General features: G+C 44.1%; 1 protein-coding gene across 1 annotated transcript in view; it reads right to left on the bottom strand.

Annotated features, from left to right (window-relative positions):
• The window catches only part of USP43 (ubiquitin specific peptidase 43), a 139,628-nt gene that overhangs the window by 93,991 nt on the left and 25,399 nt on the right, over positions 1-20,238 (bottom strand). Inside the window, exon 2 of the mRNA XM_048487400.1 lies at positions 18,440-18,580. Within this exon, the coding sequence (XP_048343357.1) occupies positions 18,440-18,580 (141 nt within the window). The remainder of the gene's footprint in view (positions 1-18,439; positions 18,581-20,238) is intronic.

Below are 20,238 nucleotides of genomic sequence, written 5' to 3'. Positions count from 1 at the left end.
CTTGTAATTACCTCTGCCATATCAGATACATTGCCTGGTAGAGAACTGGTGGTCAGTAAATAAGTAGAACGATCAATCTGATCCTAGAACATAAATAAATGACTAGATAATGAATGCCAGTTACACTTTGCCCAATTAAACCCTTCAGGAATGCAGAGGGCCTAAAACAAACCCCGCACAAGCCCACCAGTAAGCACCAGAGAGACCCAGCCAAAGAAAGTTAGGAGGGCAAAATTGAAAGAGATTTTCTGATTTGTTAAAAAAACCTTTTAAAGTTTTTTAAGGGTTTTCTGGGGGCTATACACTGTGCAAACAGGCCATTTTAACTTTAAGTAGCCAAAACCCAATAACCCAAATATCTATTTTTAAATATTCATCTCAGATTCTTTTGCCTGCCTATTGTATTTGGCCACGAATAAAACTTGAAAAAAGTCATCTTGCTGATTTTCCTTACCAAATCAACAAGCCTAGTTACAGATCTAGATACGCAACTAAGGTGGCAGCTGAGAAAGTGAAGCTTACTAAAGTTGAAGGACTTTTTTGAATGATGATCATTTGTGTGAATGAAGAATAATCATAGACAAAAACATTTGTGATTTTACTATCTAAACTCTTTTGTCTCAAGGTCAACACACACACACACACACACACACACACACACACACACTTCTTCATTTCCAAAGGATAAAAATTCTTAATGTTGAACCTTCACTGGAATCTTCATCCAAAGCTTCTCAGGGCCCACCGCAAGTCCTTGCCAAGCAGCTACAGAGAGATAAACCTCACACTTTATCATTTAAAAGACCAAATAGCTACTCCCCCACCCCCCACCCCATCCCAATCCATCCTTCTGGGTCTGTAACTCGTTGTGGTAGCTTTTTCCTCACAAGAATCTAAAATGATTCCCTCAGGAACTGAGCAGCCCTTACTGTATGGTTTTGTTCAGTACAGGGGCATGTGAAAAGGAAATACTGTTGAAAAAACTTTGTCTCACCCCTAGCTAAAATACATGTATTCTGAGAAAACAGATTCATTGGGCTTTTCCACTCAATCCTAGGACCTTCCCCAAAAGCTACAGAAAGTGCGGTTCTTCATCATTTTCCCTGTCATAAGTTACTTGGCGCTAGAGGCTTCTTAACAGATAAAAGTAAATGAAATAATTTATTAAATACACAACTTTTAAGGCATTGCCACATAGTAAATCAAGTAAGTTTAAAAATCAGACAGACAGAATCCAATCGCTACTTGTGTTTAGAAACTGTTACAGGAGTTTGATACATCTCTCAGTCCCTGAACACAGGCTACAAGGAAATTCAGATAATGAAATTGTTTCAAAGTTGTCAATTTCTCCCTAGAAAGTTACAAAACTCGCTGGCTTTGTGAGCCTCCTGACATTAAATTATCAGACCTCCTTCTCCACTTGATAATCAGAAATAGGACATTTACCCTGAGGTAAAAATCATAGCAGTTCACCCTTTCACCAGACTAAAGGAATTCTCCCTGGAGATTAATACCTAGTCACAGTTCACACAGAATATTTTTAGGATTCCCACTTCTGACTCTGAGAAGAATAATCCTTCCCTCTTTGAGCTCTGCTTCTCCACTTCAAAGTTTTCCCCTCTCCCCACAAAGAAATCCCCACATGTGTCAGTGGTTTGACCATTACAAGGGAGCAGTAGTCTAAGACGAGCAGCAACTTGTCCGTCTGACACCTTCCCCCACATCAGCACTCCCCTCAGAGTACAGAGATGCTCTCTCCACCTCTGTCTCCAAAGCAAAACTCCCCAACCATTTTGTTTTCTCTCAACACCAACAGCTGATTAACTTTCTCCTCCAGTCAATCAGGAATTTTTGTTTCCTTCTATAGTTAACCCTTTCCAGCCCTGTTGACTCTTGTTGGTTACACTTTGATCTTAAGAGTCCTGTAATCCATCATATATTTCTTCAGAGCACCAACACAATCAGGCCAACGGAAGGATCAGTGAGGGCTAATGAATTCCACCATCTGCCCAGCACAGATACAGTTATTGGAATGTGTAGGAATGATGGCATTTTCTGGGGAGGCAGCTGAGACAGCTATGGTTGTTGAGCCTTTGAAACACACACACACACGAAGCTGCTTTCAGTGTGGCTCATCATTTCAAGCCAAGCATGTGACAAGTTCCAGTACTCTGAAAGGGTGAGGGTGGGCCTCCTCAGAGAACTATGGCCTGTTGCCATGGAAAGCACAAGGTTTTCCCAGACCTTGTGCACCAGAAACAGAAAGTGCCAAAAACACATCCTGTCTACCTCATATGCGGTCAATGTATTCCTCATTTATTATGCTCATTATTAAGTCTAGAAAAGACCTATTATGGTCATGTGTCCAACAAAGGAAGCTCGAGGTAAGTTAAAGAACATGGGAACCATCCAGCAGATGGTATCCAAAGGGCTAGGGGAAAGACTCAGCTCTTGGAACAGAAGAGGAGCTGTCCATGAAGTAACTGCAAGCAAAGGAGCTGGACAAGACAGCAACCGCACTGATCCTGTAAGAATGTAGGTTGGGCACCCATATTCTAGAGCAGAGCTCTGGCAAATATTCTACCATCTAGCAGTGGTCCCCATACAGATTCTCTGTCATTGCCAATCTTAAGGCAGGGTAGGGGGGCAGGGGGCAATTACACTGTGCCTTGGTCTGATCCAGACACACTGGATTTGGATATTCCTGCCACTGCCATCTACACCAGGTTCCAAGCTGGTCCTGGAGGCACTGGCCATGCATGGATCACACCCCACCTTATGAATGTCTAGTCCACTCTGGCCTGCTCCAGCAGCTAATGGAAAGGACTGACTATTCTGGCTAACCCAGGTAATGGAGTGGGTGCAGCAGAGACTCTTGAGTGGCTGGCAGATGGGCAACAGGGCTTCCATGCAGCCACCAGCCGGCTGTTGTCAGGATGGGGAACAAGGGTATAACCCACAGAGAAGCTGGAAGCACAGAGGAAGAACACAGTGGCAGAAGAGCCATTGACAAGGCAATGAGGGAGTGGGAAGGAAGAGGGAGGAAGAGGCTAAGTCCCAGAAGTGTGAGGGGCGGCCCACACCCTAGGGTATCACACTGGGCAGGGGGCTCTGGAGGAGGCAAGGATAAAAGGAGCCAACACCCAAGCCAGGGAGGAAGCAGGTCACATTTCTTAAGGTTGCCAGAGATACTGACCAAAAGGAGAAGGAATCAGGAAAAACAACCCCCTTACTCTCCCAGCCCTGAGATCTGTGGGGGGGCCCTGCTGGGGAAACATAAGAGGATGCTGAGCACACATGGCTAGGAGGGATTTTAGTCTTATCACATGGGGAAAACCCCAAGCATGGTGCAAGCAGTGCACTTGAATCAAGAGTGTCCTCTCCAGCAGTACTTCTATAACTACCATGATAAACAGAGATACAAAGCTTTCCTGGGTTCTGTGATGAGCTCCTCCTCCTATTCCAAGGAGTTTTCCTCAGGCAAGTCTTGACACTATCCTTATGCCAGAAATGCCAGAAAATGCCACTATCCTTATATTCCATATGTTCCATCGTACCTTCTTTCTGCAAGCCAATGGGACACCCAAGACCAAAGACACGTGTGAGTGATTCCAGCCAAGCAGTCTTGTTTGCTATGCAGGGGGACTGAATGGTGATTTTGACAGACATATGTATGCATCAGAGCTCATAACCCCATTATGTCTGAGCCAGCAGACTCTGAACAATGCCCTGAAAAAGATGCTGTGTCCCTTGCGCTAGTGAGATAACTTGCATTTTGCCAACTTCTTCAAAGGTTCTTTCAACTAACCTCACAATTTCCTACCCACCAGCTTCCTCGCGCCGCCCCCCCTCCCCCCCCCACACACACAAATTTTCCCACTTGTGCTAAATCCAGGTTCCAAGGTTGTCTTCTTCTGAGGCTGCTGGCTTTATCAGACAAGAGAAATGCGGCTCTTTGTGCAAGAAGAGTACAGTGCTCACCGCGTGCCCTCACAAATGGCACATTTTCAAACTGAGATAAATGCCAATTAATTCTCACTTCAACTGCTCAGCAGTCTCATGTATCTTCTACAAAAGCAGAAGATTTCCTTTTTGTAGGGCTTTTTTATGTGCACGCACGCACAAGGAAGGCACAGCCAGTTTGCGTGTGTGTGGTGAGGACTCAGGGAAAGAGATGTACATACGTGCAGGAAAAAGATGTGCGTAGATGTGTGAAAAACAGGCACAGAATGTGGGAGAGAGTAGAGGCTAAGCGTTGGAATGCGCCTGACATAAGTGGTGTGTCAGTATTCTTGGCAGAGAGTTGTGTTCTGATTTCTAAGCTTGATCTATCGATCTCTCCAGTGCCTGCATTTTGAATCTTCTTTATAAGTTGATAAAAAGTTTTTTTTTAGAAGTAGTACCTGACAGGGAGTTAATTAATGAGCAAGTGCAAAACTCTGGCAATGGTCAAAACCTACATTTTTTAGTCTCAAAAATGTGTCCTTTTTTAGGTCTTTGAGGCGGGGGGAAGCATAATGGATGATAGGTATCTACAGAGTGTGGTGCTAAGCTTTCATCCCGACATTAAAAATAAGCCCAAGGAAAAGAGAACTCAAAGAAGCTGCTAGATATCACAGCTGCCTAACTGACCCTTAAGTAGAGGCCATGTCAGAGAAAAAATGGTGCGGCACTTTCCAATGCTCAGAAGCAAGAATCAGCTCGCTGCACCTCAGCAGGAAGATTTCTGCCGTGCCTCAGCTCAGGAGGCTGCAATTGAAAAACCACCCCACCTAAAGAGGGAAAGGCAACACTACTGTTGGGAGGGGGGTTTGGAGAGACTAAAATATTGCCAGGCTCAGTGCATGCCAGGAATCACACAATCCATCTTCTCCAGGGAACCACCAGAGCAAATCACAGCCAGAGGCAGAGCAACAGATAAGGCTGCACAATCAAACACTTATCTCAGCATGTGGGATTACAGTGAATTCAGTCTCCGCAGGCACAATGTGCCCAGCCTGACATTGCTAGAGAAAGCAAAGCACATAGATATAGGATCTTGTACAAGATGTAAATGAACTGCCAAAATCCAATCAGGTTACATGATCAGAACTTGTTAGAAAAGGTTATCTTTCCTCTCACTTCTAGTTTACTTCCCAAGCCAGATCGCTGCCTCTTCTGTTGTGTTTGTGCACGTGTTTAAGAAAGTGCATGAAAGCCACGTTACCATGCACAGATCATATACGATAGCTGTGCAGACATAACAAACTGCAAAAGAGGTCTTTGTTCTTAAAGGTGGGTTCACAGGCCTCTTATATGAGGTTTGGTGAATATTCACAGATCCTATTTCCTTCCCTGAAGTACCAATGAACTATTGTAGCAATGAGCACAGAAGTAATTTGCCAACCCACACATTCTCTCTCTCTCTCTCTCTCTCTCTCTCTCTCTCTCTCTCTCTGAAACTGCTACAATGTGAAACTGGTATGATATCAATTTCTTCAAGTACCAACTCTTTTCTCAAAATAGCAGAACAACCCTAAGTAGAGTTCCATCCCTGTAAGTGCATTAAAGTCAATAGGCTTAGAAGCTTGGAACTCCACTTAGGATTCCATTGTAAGGAGTAATTCCAGGCAAAATCTACCGGTACACAGAAACCTACTCTGTTCAATGGGATTTACTCCCAGGAAAGTGTTCTTACAATGATGCAGCAAATATCTTATCCTTATAATTTGCCAAACCACTCTTTTAAAACATGTAGACAAATGCCTATACAACAAGAATAGGATGAAAATTTAGCCAGCAGGCAGTATGATCAGCTTTAGCCAGCAAAATGTCAGAAAATATTTTTAATACATTTAAATGGTTATATACCATTTTTCAAATCTTACCAGCAACCGTTTGTATATCTAAGATCAGTATACTTCTGATTTGCCAAACAAGGCCTAGTCAGTTGCCTGTTCAAAACAGTACTAGTCAGACAGCTAGTAGCTAATTAGGGGTCTTAGGCTGGGGTTTTGTCCTAGTCCTAGTAGATGAGTTCCTTTAACAGGAAAAGCAAAGAATTGTATCCCTTTTGAGAAAAACAGCCCAAGAATTGTATCCCTTTTGAGATTAACAGCCCATCCGGGGATGGAGGCGCTGGAGCACAGAGGCAGCACTGGCATGCAACGATGCATTTGCCCACCCCACCGGCATAAGTAGCACCTATGCCAGTGGGAAGGGTAAATAGGGTGGCCAGTTTGAGACCTCTGCTTCCAGTGCAAGAAGAGTCAGTCAAGAGCTGTATGCAAGCTATGAGACTGTGTCCTCTCTGGCAGCTTGGTATTCTTCTCTCCTAAGACTCCCATCCAAAGTATTAGGGCAGATCACAGATGGAGCTGGTGAATGACAAGTGAAAAATATACCTCCATAGTATCCCAAGACCATATGAGTACATCTTGCTCCATTATTCAAATGCAGCCTTTCTAGGAAATCATTGTCATATACATGGCATGCAGCAAAACACAATGGAGAAGAATCCACTGTTAATGATCAGTTTACAGCTGAATCTCTCTCAGATGGATTTTGGTTTAGAGTTAGAGGTTTGTACAGCAGGTTTATTAATTTGCTTGTCTAGGTTTGCCAAAATGCGTGCTGCTATTTAAAAACACAATAATAGCCATACCAAAATCTTTCTGTTGCTATTCTTAGAGGACACCAAAGGGATCATCAACTAAATGGGGTACAGGTGCTAAGGCATCTGCCCAAAAGGGAAGGAAAAACAAGTCAGTGCATTTGGTGGCTTGTCACCCTTGCCTAAGGGTAGCTGCCAATCAGATTTTGACAGCTGCCAGGAACACAGACAACCTTTCAGACAAAAACACCTGATTAGCATTAAAACAAAAATGCAACAATATATTTATGACTGGGACTGAATGATCTGAAGCTTCTTTTCTTCTGTAGCATAACAGATAGCCACAACTAATGATATATTAGGGTGAGAGAGCCATAATTGAAATAATATAGAAAACCTGATCATGGATACCTGCCAACTCTGCCTTGCTTCCATGATAAGTATAACTTAAACAAAATGGAATTAATAACCAAGGCAGATGGGCAGGAAGCTTTGGTGGTCTCCAGACTTTCACCACATCACAGAAGCTCTGGGATATCTAGAAATGGAACCATTATTCTCAAAGAGGCCCACAACCACTGGCTACGTAGCCCTTGGCTGATCATAGTCACAGAGCCAACAGCCTCAAAATTAAACAGACCTTATCTGGTGCCAGGTACATCCTGGACAACACCTGGAAACTGCTGGCATGCAAGCCCATGGCAAGACATGGGGACTGTTTCTGAGATGCGCCCTACCACTCAGTTCTCTATTAGTGTCATAGACAGTTCAGACTAAGATGAATGACAAATCTTAATTTGGGACTTTGGTACTTAAAGAGGTGGGGGCTCTGTTTGCCACATTCCTCTCCACTCTACTCCCTAATCATTTATGCATAGCAGTGAACAACACAATCTGGATAACCAAAGCAACAGTTTTGGAAAGGCCACACTTGTGCTCCAGCTCAGGAAGGGCTGCAATCACTACTCAGCCTCAATACAATTAGCTGTCCTGATTCCTTCCTTCCCTAGTCAATCTAATTATAGTTTTTCCTTTCCTACTACTGGAGAATCATCAAACCTTACTTTGAATGGGAATGCCCTGAGTTGTAAATTCATCAATTCTGCCAAGAACTAGACTCTCCCTGGCCCTGACTAATTTGAGCCATTTTCCACAGTATTGTTTTCTCCTGAGAATGGAACCCTGCTTTGTCCAGGAAAATTGCCTCCCTTAGCATCACCATAGGGTCAAACCTTCCTATATCTAGTCTTCCCAAATGAAGGCCTTTTGCCCTTTGGACCCTGAGCTGCTTTTGGTTTGATTCCACTGTGCCCAATGTAATTCCTCTCTCTGCATCTAATGCCAGCACCGGTCTCCACCTTATTCTCCTAGAACTGGTAAACACTGCCCTCCCTGCAATGACCTCTACTATTCCAAACCTATCTTTTAATCACTATCTAAATCCTGAGCAACTTGAAACTGTGTGTGTGTGTGTTTTGCCAAGCTGCATGTGTAACTTTTATTATTTTTGTTATTTAATAAAATGATCAAACTTCACTTAAATTCTGGTTTCCTGTGGATTTCTGAAGGGAAAAACCCCTGTATAAACTGATGGAGATCCCAAAGCCTGGCCCCTTGCATTGCTAGGTCTGTTCTGCTAATTCCCCTACCAGAAAGGAACAAATTCCACGAACTCAGGTAAACCCTGGGCAATGGTCAGAGCAGGTGGGCCCACCAGAGCTGGGAACGTATTCCATGGTATTGGATCGGATAGGGGCAAAACAAGGTATTGTCAGGCAATGACATGATATCACATTCAGGGAAAAGGCACAAACCACACCATGCCTCTACAGGAATTGCCAGAAACTCTATAGTAAAACCACAGGACTTCCCACCCTTCGTAAAGCAGACTGTCACCACTTCTGGATTTTTTTCAAAGGTAACATCACACCATCACTAACAGCTTTAAAAAAAACCATAATTTTTCTCCCACCAACTATAGGAGCAGTGGTGAGAACAGAAGCTGAAGTGGGAGCAGAGGCGGAGCTTCCACAGGGCGGACTGGGGACAAATGCCCCAGGTGGCCGCTGTTCAGTCACGAGGGGGGGGGAATTGCCCCCCACGCTTCTAGCCTGGGCTGGGCTGGCTGGGCTGGCTTTCCTCTCAGGCAGCTGCAAAGCCTGGTGGGCATGCTGGTGGGCATGCTGTCTGCTGGACGAGACCCAAGGCAGAGGGAGTGCACTTGTGTGCAGGCGCAGAGGCCGAACGAGTGGGAAGGAAGCAGCGCAGCATAGCTGCATTTGGAGGCGCTGCACAGGCTGGCTGTGAACGAGGCCCTCTGCCCGCCGGAGCTGGCTGAGCTTAAGCTGGGTCTTGACTCCTGCTTGCCTGAGCAGATGCTGGCCGCCGGGCTGAGAGAGTGGGCCACTCCTGACTCCTCTTCTAAGTGCAACGCCGCAGCGACCCCGCGTAGAAAAGCCTCCGCGGCTTTTGACCACGGAGACATTTGTTCCCCACTCATTTGCCATTCAGGAAATAACACGGGGGAGCAAGAGGAGGAGTTCCGTGGCAATCGAGCGTTCTGATTGGCTGGCACGCAAGTGTGTCATGGACACGTGGAAATGGCAGCCAGCCGAAGGCGGGCCTCCATTTTGATTGGCTGACACGAGAAGTTGTTTTTGATAGGCTCACAACGCGCACGCACCTATCCACAGCGAATTGATTGGGCAGAAAAACGAAAGTGAAAATCAGTTTCGGTTTCCACCGCCGACAACCTCGGGTAAGCGCTTCAGCAGCACCCCAGCCGCGGAATGGCCGCTGCGTTGCCGCAGAAGCCGTAAAGCTCGAAAGCAAAGGGAGCAATGTTGGCACGTCGCCGCTGTGCAAACGCCCCACTCTAATGCAGCTGCATGCATTGTAAAAGAGGATGTCACTGCGGCTCTACGCCATCACGAAGCTTCCTGTCACCCACTCTCTGACGGGGAAACCCTCCCTAAACAAAATGGAGGATCCTTTTTCCTGATTGGCCGGAAAGCTGTGTGTCACAGCGAATCAACCATGCATAAACAGCCAAGGTACACCACCAAGGCAAATCAAGGGGTTTTGGAAAATGTTGTTCTTTTACAGGACCCACTTGATGCGCGCCAAGGAGTGTGGGAGAGCGGGTAGCCCTGGGCAGCTGGCAAGTGGGTCGCCTGGTGATGTGGGGAACGTCCAGGGTCCCCGTGTTTTATCAAGAGGTGACCCCGCGGCTTATGGTGAGTGGGGAGCGGGCCAGTGAGTGCTGGACCCAGGCAGGGAAGCACAGGGTGAGCAGAATGCCCCCTCCTAGGGCTTGAGCGCAGGGGGAGCGGTGGGCATCCCCACACCACCCGTGCAAAGTCCCTCCATCCTCTCAGATTGCAAGAAGGGCTATACCTCCCCCCAGTGTTGCCCCTTTCCTCTCTCCCAACGTCCTAAAAGTTTTTACCTGCGCAGCTGCAGCAGTCCACAGGCTCTTGCAAGCTGACCCCTCCAGCCAGCTGCCATTGCTGCTGCTCGCCTGCTGCACCCGGACAGGCTGGCCAACGTTGAGTGCCAGGGGCTCTCCAGGGCTGCTGCAGCATGCTTGGGCACTTTACAACGCTGAGGGGTCACGGGCGCATGCATGTCCCAGGTCCGTGCCCCCTCGGCCTCGTCAAGCACCCAAGCACGCAACAGCAGAAGGGACAGATCTGCCTGCTCTGGGAGGGAAGGGTGGGCACCATCTTGGGAAGGGGCCCAGCCTCCAGGGGTGGCAGACTCCCAGCCCAGCTGCTCCAGCTGGCTGAGGTGGGGTGGGGGGTGGGGAGCAGGATGAGGGGCGGGGGGCATGCTTGGGCAGGCCTTGCCCCAGGCACAATTTCCCCTTCCTTCACCTCTGGGTGGGAGATCCCTGTCCCCTGCAGGAACTTGGGAGCCCTGGACTTTGATCTCATGGAGAAGCCATAATGTTATTACAAAAAAGTAAAAGAGGAACATTTTTTACCTTTGGGGGAAGGGGCACATGCATGAATGCACACATCTTTTGGAAAATAAAATTGTTTCAGTTTGCTGTTAGGAAAAATGCAAATACTGGTTTAAATATTATTTGTAAAAGTATCAGCTCTTTGTTTCCAGGCTTTCTGAACCACTGCATTCCATTCCATTCATGGGAGATAGCCTTGGACTTTGTATGTTCCTTTTTTTCCTCCTTTACACTCTGAAGCAAGGCAGACCTGATTCCTCCCCCACGGGCACACACTCTTTCCTCCCAGGGTTACAGATGCAAAAATATCCTCAGGCAAGATAAACTATTTTGTTTTTGCCTCTGGTAGACTGCAACACCGAACTAAGTCACCAGTTTACCACAAATTTATCAGAATACAGGCAACCATTTGCATGTAAATAGGCTTGACAGGAGACTGCGTGTACTTGGTTGCATTTTGGAATTCTTAGAATCTTAACATACAACCATCTAACAGTTATATTTGGAACATTCTGAGTGTTCCAGGCATTTCACAAATATTGCTGCAGTAATCCAGATCTTTATAATAACCCCATGAGGCAGGTCAACCGTATTGTCCTCATTTTGCAGATCTGGGAGCCATCTCCACTGGCGAGTGTTATCTAATTAGAATCCACCAGCCCAAGACAACCATTCCAATCCCGTCACTATGAGAAATTCCTCATACATACAAAATGAAACAGCAAACTTGTCATCTTGGGATTGCATCCTCTGATGCACAAGCAGAAACATAGACAGATTCCAGCGCAGTTCTCCCTGTGCAAGATCTTGTGTGATACCTAGCACTTTCCTCTCTCTTTATTGTGTTGTACCAGAAATTGCTTGCTAACATCTTGTGCAAGGGGGAAAGCAGTTTGGGATACTGCTATATTTAAGTTAGTGTAAAGGGCCAGTACAAAGTTCTTCATACTTCTGTTTGCACCAAGATTTGCACATGCAGACATTTTCTAAACCTTAGCAGGCTTCCAAATGGACGTAGTTTGGGGGAGCCTGAATGAAAACAGAAGTACATTTTTGTTTTTTGTTTTTCAAAGATGCCAGTACTCAAACATAAGGTTCACTGATTTCTACCACTTCCCCTCCTCTGGATTTGGGAGATCTCCTTCCCAGCAAAGCTGCTAGTACTTAGTGTCAGTCAGTATTGCCACAAAGAAAGCCCTGGAATAGTAAATTCCACACTCAGACATGGCAGGTAGGCACTATCTGCTAGTGATCCTGTCTGAGACCTGCTTATGGCTGCTCCTCTGGCTCAAAATACATGAGCCACACTCATTCTGACTCATCAGGGCCTTGTCTGCTTTTCTTAATTACAGTTTCAGACAGCAACAAAACAGCCGCCAGTCCATTCCAGAAAGATGCCTGTCAGCATCCTTGGTTGCAGATTACTAGTGGTACACCAACATGGGTTGGTGCTGGTAAGCTAAAAGGAGATTTTATTGTCGAAGGCTTTCGCGGCCGGATTCAACTCATTGTGGTGGACTTCCCTCTGCGATACACCTCTGAAGATGCCAGCCACAGATCCAGGTGAAACGTCAGGAACAAGACCCACCGGACCACGGCCACACAGCCCGGAAAACCCACCACAACAAGTAAAAGGAGACTGCCCCCATCTCCTTAGGCATATGGCCCATCTGACACACTTGGGGCCAATCTATCTCGAATTGCCAAGGAAATAGTTGAGTGCTCTGTGGAGCCATTAGGTCTTTCCCTTGAGCTCAGTGCTGCAAATCCTCAGAACTTTGCCCTCTGAAAGCAATCCTCCTCAGAATGCAACAAACCTGTGCTGCTTTTTTTTTGCCCTCAAGTTGCCATCAACTTATGGCTACCCCACAGAGTTTTCAAGGCAGGAGATGATCAGAGGTTGTTTGCCATTGCTTGCTTGCTGGTGCTCCTTAGTGGTCTCCCATCCAAATACTAACTGAGACCGAATGAGATAAGGCTAGCCTGGGCCATTCAGGTCAGGGGCGCTATCCTGAACCACACTGAAAATTGATCAGAAAGTCGACCACAGTGAGTTATGAATCCTGGAGTCTGAGGTCTCTATACTTGCTATTTCAGGAACAATGGATGTGTTTTCAGTTGATTGGTTTTCTTTAACCAATTTATCAGTTAAATATACATTTCACTCAGAAGCAGTAGTTAGCTTACAATCTAAAAAAAAACAAAAGCTACTCATGGTTAGAAGAAAAAAGCACTAATATTTCACTTTTTGCTATCTTTTTAATAAATGTAGCAGAATCAAAACAGCCTTAAAAATTAAACAAGCATGTCCTTAACTTTTAGTCCCTCCAGTTAAAATTCATTCTTGCTAATTCTCATGGACCTCACCAATTAGTGAAATTCAGAAGTACTCCCAACACAGCACCTGCAAACACCATGTCATCCACCAGTACTTCCCCAGGTGCCCACTGTGTTGACCAAGAAAGTGAGTGGAGTTGCCGTCTGGCAGGTCTGGAGAGTGAGTGCTGATTCCTGCCTTCATTCATGTAACAGGACTTTCCCTGACTGAAGTAACAGCAGCCGCCAGTGAATCAGGAGGGTGGGTAAACACCACTCCCTGCTCCAGCCCATGCCACCCCCTCTTGTTTTAGTCCTGTCATCTGGCAACCATCGTCTGTGCTGCATGAAGCTTGCAGCTGGCAGCTATCCCAGAGATGCAGGCCTTGTGCAGTGGTGATGACAGGTGCCGTATCCTTCATCTCCACATTGGCCAGCCTCTGTTTTCCAGCAGCTGCCCAGGAGCTGCAGCTTTGCCTCCTTGGGAGCAGAAATTTAGCTGTTAGCAAGAGAGTGAGTTGACAAATGCCAAAACATCAACCAGCTAGCTCTCTTACCAATAGGTTGGGACTTATATGTTTTAGGAAGGGCCACAGTTTCCAGTTGATTTATATCTGTGAGTAAAAAGCAAAAATAAGAAATTTATAATGAGTATTCTTATCTTGGGCACGCACCTAGTGCATCCAACTTGATGCACACCTGACTGTAGTAAGAGGAGTTGGACATGTGGGGCCTACCGTAGGGGCCTACACTTCGTCAAGAGGCTAAACTCCTAGTAGAGTTGCTCAAGGCAAAACTGTTACAACTAAGAAACCAGATTAAAATACATGCAGTCCTATCAGGGATCAACAGTCACATCAGCAGAAGATAACAGGCATCCATAAGTGATGCCAGGGTGTGTGTGTGCGCGTGCGCATGCGTGCGCGCGCGCGCGCGCCTTTAATGGAAGTACCACTTTAGCTAACTCTGGTTAGTATTATAGAGAAGGAATGGTAAATCACTTCTGATAATCTTTTACCTCAGAAATCTTATGATGAGACAATCCAAAATGAAAAAAGATATAGTGCTGGAACATGGAACCCCCAGGTCATATGGCATTCAATCGGCTACTGAGGAAGAGAGGAGGACAACTACGATTAGTGCTATTCTTAATGATACAACTAAACTACAGCCGACATTCAGCTGTTGATATGAATGGATGCAAAAGGAAAGTTCAGAGCTTTTCAACATTGGTAATAGGAACCTGGAATATGAGAGGTATGATTCAAGGGCCCTTTCCACACAGACACTTTAAAATGTTTTGCGGCAGAAAATAAAACTTTTTCTCCCAGGAGCTCTCCCCAAAATGTTTTATCTGCAGCCTCAAAATGTTATTAATGCATCCTCTTTTCTAGCAATTCTTTTGGCTGAAATGTTTTTTTTAAAAGGCTTCATTTGTGTGCTATCCTTTTAAGACACCATTTTGTGAGTTCACTCCTTGCCTGCAGAAGCCCCGTTTGCCCTGTTTCTGGAACATTTCAGTGTTTCTGAGATTTGGGGGGTGAGGAGGTTATCTTCACAGCATTGACTACAGAAGACTCAGGGAACCATAGCATGAGGCTGTGAAGCATGAAACACTAATTTGACCACACACAAGGAAAAGCAAAAAAACAACAGCCAGAAATCATCCCTTGAAATGGGGTGAGTGCAAACAAAAGGGGGACTGGTAACATTTTATAAGCATTTTACAAATGTTTTAGGAGATTTGTGCCAAGATCAACTCAAAATTGAAAAACAAGAAATGGGACATTTAAAGATGACAATTATGGGAGTGAGTGAACTCAGGTGAGCTGGATTAGGACATTTTTAGTCAGAAAATTAGAACTGTTTACCTCAAGGAATGACAATCACAGAAGAAAATGGATTGCTTTAACAGTGACATGAGATGAAGTAGACAGTCAGGGGCTGTGATGCAAAGTCTGACCAAATGATATCAACCAGACTTTAGGGAAAGCCTGTCAACATAACCATACTTCAAGTTTATACCCCAACTACAGATGTGAATAAGGAAGAAATTGAAGCTTTTATGCAAGTGTCCAGGAAGAAAATGATCACATATATAAATCAGATATGCTGATAATCACAACTGACTAGAATGAAAAGTAGGAAACAAAGCAGAATCAAATATTGTTGACAGATCTGAACTAGGAGCATGAAACAAAGCAATAGAGCAATTTATAGAACGCTATGAAGACAAAAATTTCTTCATTGCAAACACATGCTTCAGGCAACCAAATAGATGATAGCATATGCAGACATCACCTAACATCCAATACAGAAATCAAATAGATTACACAGTTGGAAGCTGAAGATGGAAAAGCTCTATTCTTTCTGATAAAGTAAGACTAGGAACTAACTGGTGTATAGACCATGAATTGTTAATATTGAAAATCAGAATAAAGCTGAAAAAAACCTTAGAACTCTTGGAGTGTCAAAATACTAAGCAACATTGCTGAACAGTTCAAAGACTATGTAAAAAAAGATTTGAATTACTAAGTTTAAGTGAATGTGAACCACAAGAACTACAGGTTGAAACTAGAGATATTATGAAAGAACAATGTGCAAAGACTATTCCTGTCATCAAAATAAATGAAAAACCTGAATGGACGACTGAAGAAATTTGTAACATTGTTAAAGATAGATGAGAAGCAAAAGTAAAAGGTGACAGAAACAGAATCAAAAGTCTAAATGCAGTGTTCCAGTAATTCGCATGTAGAGACAAAGAGAGCTATTATAATAAAAAGAACAAATAGAAGAAAACAACAAAAAAGGAAGAACAAGAGATCTCTTCCACAAGATCCAAGAAATCTAAGGAAAATTTAAAGCATGGTTGGACATGCTGAAAGATCAACATGGAAATATATTAATGGAACAGGACAAAATAAAGAGAAGATCGGATCCATACACTGAAGAACAAAAAAGACACCCTGAAAGGAAGACAGATTCCTTCCAAGAAGAATTTTTTAACAAAGAACCTACGGTTTTCGTGAAGTGAAAGCCACACTGGGAGAAACTGGAAGAATCAAATCATCAGGAGCAGACAGGAAATTGGTAGAGCTATTTCAAGACACAGAAACATCAATCAAAATCTTGATAAGAATATGCCAAAAATATGGAAAATGAAACATGGCCCATGGTTTTGGAGACAAGGAGACATCAAAGACTGCAGCAACTATTGGATCATACCATTGACTTCTCACACAAAAGTGATACTCAACATCTTACAACAAGTGTTTCCACATAAGGAATGAGAAATGCCTGATTTCAAGCTGGATTCAGAAAGGAAAGAGGTACTAGAATCATATTGCAGTTTTATGCTGGTTATGGGAACATATGAAATAATTTCAGAAGAAAATCAGGTTGTGTTTCATGGATTACAGCAAAGCTTTTGATTGCGTGGATCATGAGAAGCTATTGCAGGTTTTAAAGGAAATGAGTAAGCCATGACATCCGATTGTTTTGATGTGCAACCTGTAATCTGGACAAAAGGCTACTGTTAAAACAGAATGACTATTGGCAAAAATTAAAGCAGAAAGTGCCAAAGCAGGGTTATAGCTGGGGAAATACTCAACATTAAGGTTAACAATGAAGAAACTGGAATTGTTCAAAATTTTCTATTCCTTGGCTTCATCATCAAGATGAAGCAATCAAGAAATCAGGAGGAGGCTGGTGCAGGGAATGGCAGCCATAGATGCCATAGTATGTATGAGGGTGAAAGTTGGACAATGAAGAAAGCTGACAGGAAGAAAATAAATTTCTTTAAAATGTGATGTTGGAGCTAATTAAAAGGCATATCTGACAGTTCAGTAGCATTTCTGAATGCGTGTTTTGAGATTTACTGGGGAAAGATATGAAATTTAACACAGAAAGGAAACATTTAAGAAAATCTTGTTTTTTTGAGAAAAAAGGATTTGCAGTCATAGTGACAGAAAACCTATCCATTCCAGGCTTTTAGGGTATATCCATGCTTGGAAAGCATCATTAAAACCAAATTGATTATGCCTTTGCTATGGTTTTTTTTAATGAATTATAAATTAAATATCCATCTTTCTTCACTTCTCTGCTTTATAGGTACAGATATGCATATAGGTTACATTTATTTTTAAATATGAGATGACAAATGTGGTTTTAATATTTGGCATATTATTGATGTTGGCAAAACATCAGATGGAAAGCATTATTACCTCTCTGAAAATCGACAGGATGACAGGATTCATTTTTGTCAGCAATTTAAAAAATCCTGGCTCTCTTATGAATAAACAAGGCTGCTCTGAGCTGCAGAATCTAGAGAAAGGAAGTTTGCACTCTGTGGAATTCCTTCTCTTTCTCTGTTCCTCCCTCCCAACCGGATTTCTGAAGACCAGTTTGACTTTTTCAGCCAGCTGCTCTTTGCAGGGTGCTCAGCAGCCAGCTGAACTACGGTAAGTGGGCAGGGGGCCTCGCCCAGCCAGATTGCTTTTTTAGCTAACTGCTCTTTGCAGGCTGAACAAAGGTAAGTCGAGGGGGGGGGGCTGCCTCGTTGGGAGCAGGGTGCCGCATTTTGACCTGGGCTCCATTTCCTCCCCCTACGCCTTTGCTCCAGGGTGCAGTTTTCCTTCCCTCCATTTCACCTTTCCCTCAGAAAAAACAATGGTTGCACTAGCTAGCAGATTTAGGGGATACAATCCCACAGAAGTTCCCTTATAAATGTCCCACTGGGTTAAAGCTTACTTCCAACTAAATGTGCTTGATCCTGCAGCCTTAGTCACAGTCATGACTTGGAAAAGTAAAAAGAACAGAGGCAACTTTGGGACATTCTGGCATCACCACACGTCTAACCCAATAACACTGTCATGAGAAACCCTAGACCACTGACACTTGTTGCACCTTCACCCTTCAGCGGTAGCTCTAGGCCTTTCCAACTCAATTACAGGTTTTAAATACCCACACCTGATAATTTACCCGATGGAACTTCTTGCACCACCTACACTTCCGCTGCCCCAGAGGATGGGCAAAAAGAAGGTTGCTGATTTAACTGTATCAGCCTCCTTTTCCTGAACTATTCTGAAAGTGTAGGAGGGAAGGTAGCCTCTGTCATCTGAGCAGGAAGAGAATGGAACATCAGCTATGTATGTATGTATGACATCTTTGCAGCCAAAACAATGATCATGGAGACATCAATGCCAAGACCAGTACCCTCCCCAACTGTGACAGAATACACTGGTCTCTATTCCCTTCTTCATACATTCACCCAAATGTGGGCACAATTCCATTTATAGGAACTGTGATTGCATGCAGTGTAGGAGGATCATGAGCAGGTTTCCTACTAAAGCACACTTTATATTAAAGAAAAAGGCAAAGGCTGACATCCTTAACAGGCCATCTGAAAGCAGAATCAGAAATAAGCAGAAATATACAGAACAACCCAGCACAGCAACTTCATTCACACTTCCACGACTAGGTGTCTACCTTGCTAATAATTTACAATCAACATAAAGGTGAGAGAGCTTTCAAGGTAAAACCACAGATTTTCCCCATCAGACACTCACCTTTCCAGATGCTTTACCTCTCTGATTCAGAGACGCAGAACACAGGTCCTCATGCATGCGGTCCAGCAGCCAGAGGAGGAACTCCAGGGCATCATGTTGTGAGTTTCCACGAAACTGAGCACCATATTTAGAGACAACATTCTGTGGTTAAAAGAAGTGAAAGCAATTAGCACTTTTAAAATATGAAATGGGGAAAAGAGATTGCAGACAAATTGCAGGCAAAAAGAATTCATACTCCTTAAACCTCACTCATTTCTTCACTCCAAACAGCCCTATCCTTCTTTGATAAGAGACAGAGTTTGGAATAATCTGGATCCAAATTCTATGGCATGGTCATCTGAAATGCTACAACCATAAGGCCTTGCTTAGAAACAACCTGGGCAGTAGTATTTTGGACCACAGGTGGGCACTCACATGACTGCATGCTCCCCCCTCCCAAAATCTCTCTATGTTGAAAACTGGCATTGCTTTAATGTAGAGGCAAATCTTTTCTCCTGAATTGTAGCTTTCTATATGGAGGGAAATGTTTTGTATAAAGAAACATTTTGTCATAAGGGGTCTTCTGGAAGTCTGAAGTGGCACAGCTCATATATGGGATACTCATTCCAGTGAGAAGTAGGCCTGAATTATGCAGAGCACATTTGCATGGCCGGCGTCTCCCACATCCTAATCCAGCACTCTATCCACCACCCTTAGGGTTGGCAGATTCCTAGAGATTTGGAGGTGTCACCTGAGGGGAGGGGCAGGATTTGGGGAGTGGGAGGTACCCCAGTGGGATATAATGCCAGCGTCCATCCTTCCAAAGGAGCCACATGTTTCTGGGGGAACGGATCTCCACAGACTGTAGATCAGTTGTAATTCCTCGCCCACTTGGAGGTTGGCAACTCAACTTATACTAGATAGCTACAAGATGCTTAGCACAATCATGAGTCCTGGGATCTGGCCATATTTACAGTAACTCCTTCCTGCCTAGCCCTGGAAAAAGCATAGAAAAATTAGCACGGTTGGACCATACAAGAGGGAGTTTCTGGGCACAGAAGGCTTAGGTACAGTGGTGGGATTCAAATAATTTAACAACCGGTTCTGGTGGTGGGATTCAAATAATTTAACAACTGGTTGTTTACAAGCATCATTTTAACAACCGGTTCTGCCGAAGTGGTGCGAACCTGCTGAATCCCACCACTGCTTAGGTAGATATTAAATTGGTCAGCTCAGAGAAAATGCAGAGCAGAAAAACAGGATGGTTTAGTTTGTCATTTCCTCCATTTCTTAATCTAAATAAATGGGTTATGAAACAGGTTGTTAACCTGTCCTAAAGGCTATATGAGTATTTCCAAGGGGAAAATCTGGTTACTGGCACTGGAAGATCCTGTTGGCTTGCTGCAACAAGGTAGCAGGTCCATTTAAACTGGGGCCAAAGATGCGAACTCCTGGACATTAGTCAAAGGTTTTCCTGGCCCTTGGCCCAGGGTTCAAGACCTGGAACCTGTGAAAATCAGCTTGCCAGATCTTGACCAACCAGGTTTGTTGTTGGTTTGTTTGAAGGTGGGTTTTGTTTATAGCTTGCTATAATTTGATTTTTTTTTCATTTTGTAAGTGGCATTGGGTTCCTCCACAGACAAAAGTGGCCTAAAATGCTCCAATAAATAGAAAACAAAGAGCAATGCCATACTTATTAAACATAATTTACATCTCTATATGTAACTATAGCTCTGCACCACTTTTTAAAGTAACTATAGCACTGCACCAGTTTTTAAATTTTTATCCGGAACCATTCAAATTTAAATCCTGTTCTGTTT

Source organism: Sphaerodactylus townsendi, linkage group LG03, assembly GCF_021028975.2.
Source record: "Sphaerodactylus townsendi isolate TG3544 linkage group LG03, MPM_Stown_v2.3, whole genome shotgun sequence".
Lineage (NCBI taxonomy): Eukaryota > Metazoa > Chordata > Lepidosauria > Squamata > Sphaerodactylidae > Sphaerodactylus > Sphaerodactylus townsendi.
Note: the sequence above shows the minus strand (reverse complement) of the source record. Positions and strands in the feature narration are given on the sequence as shown.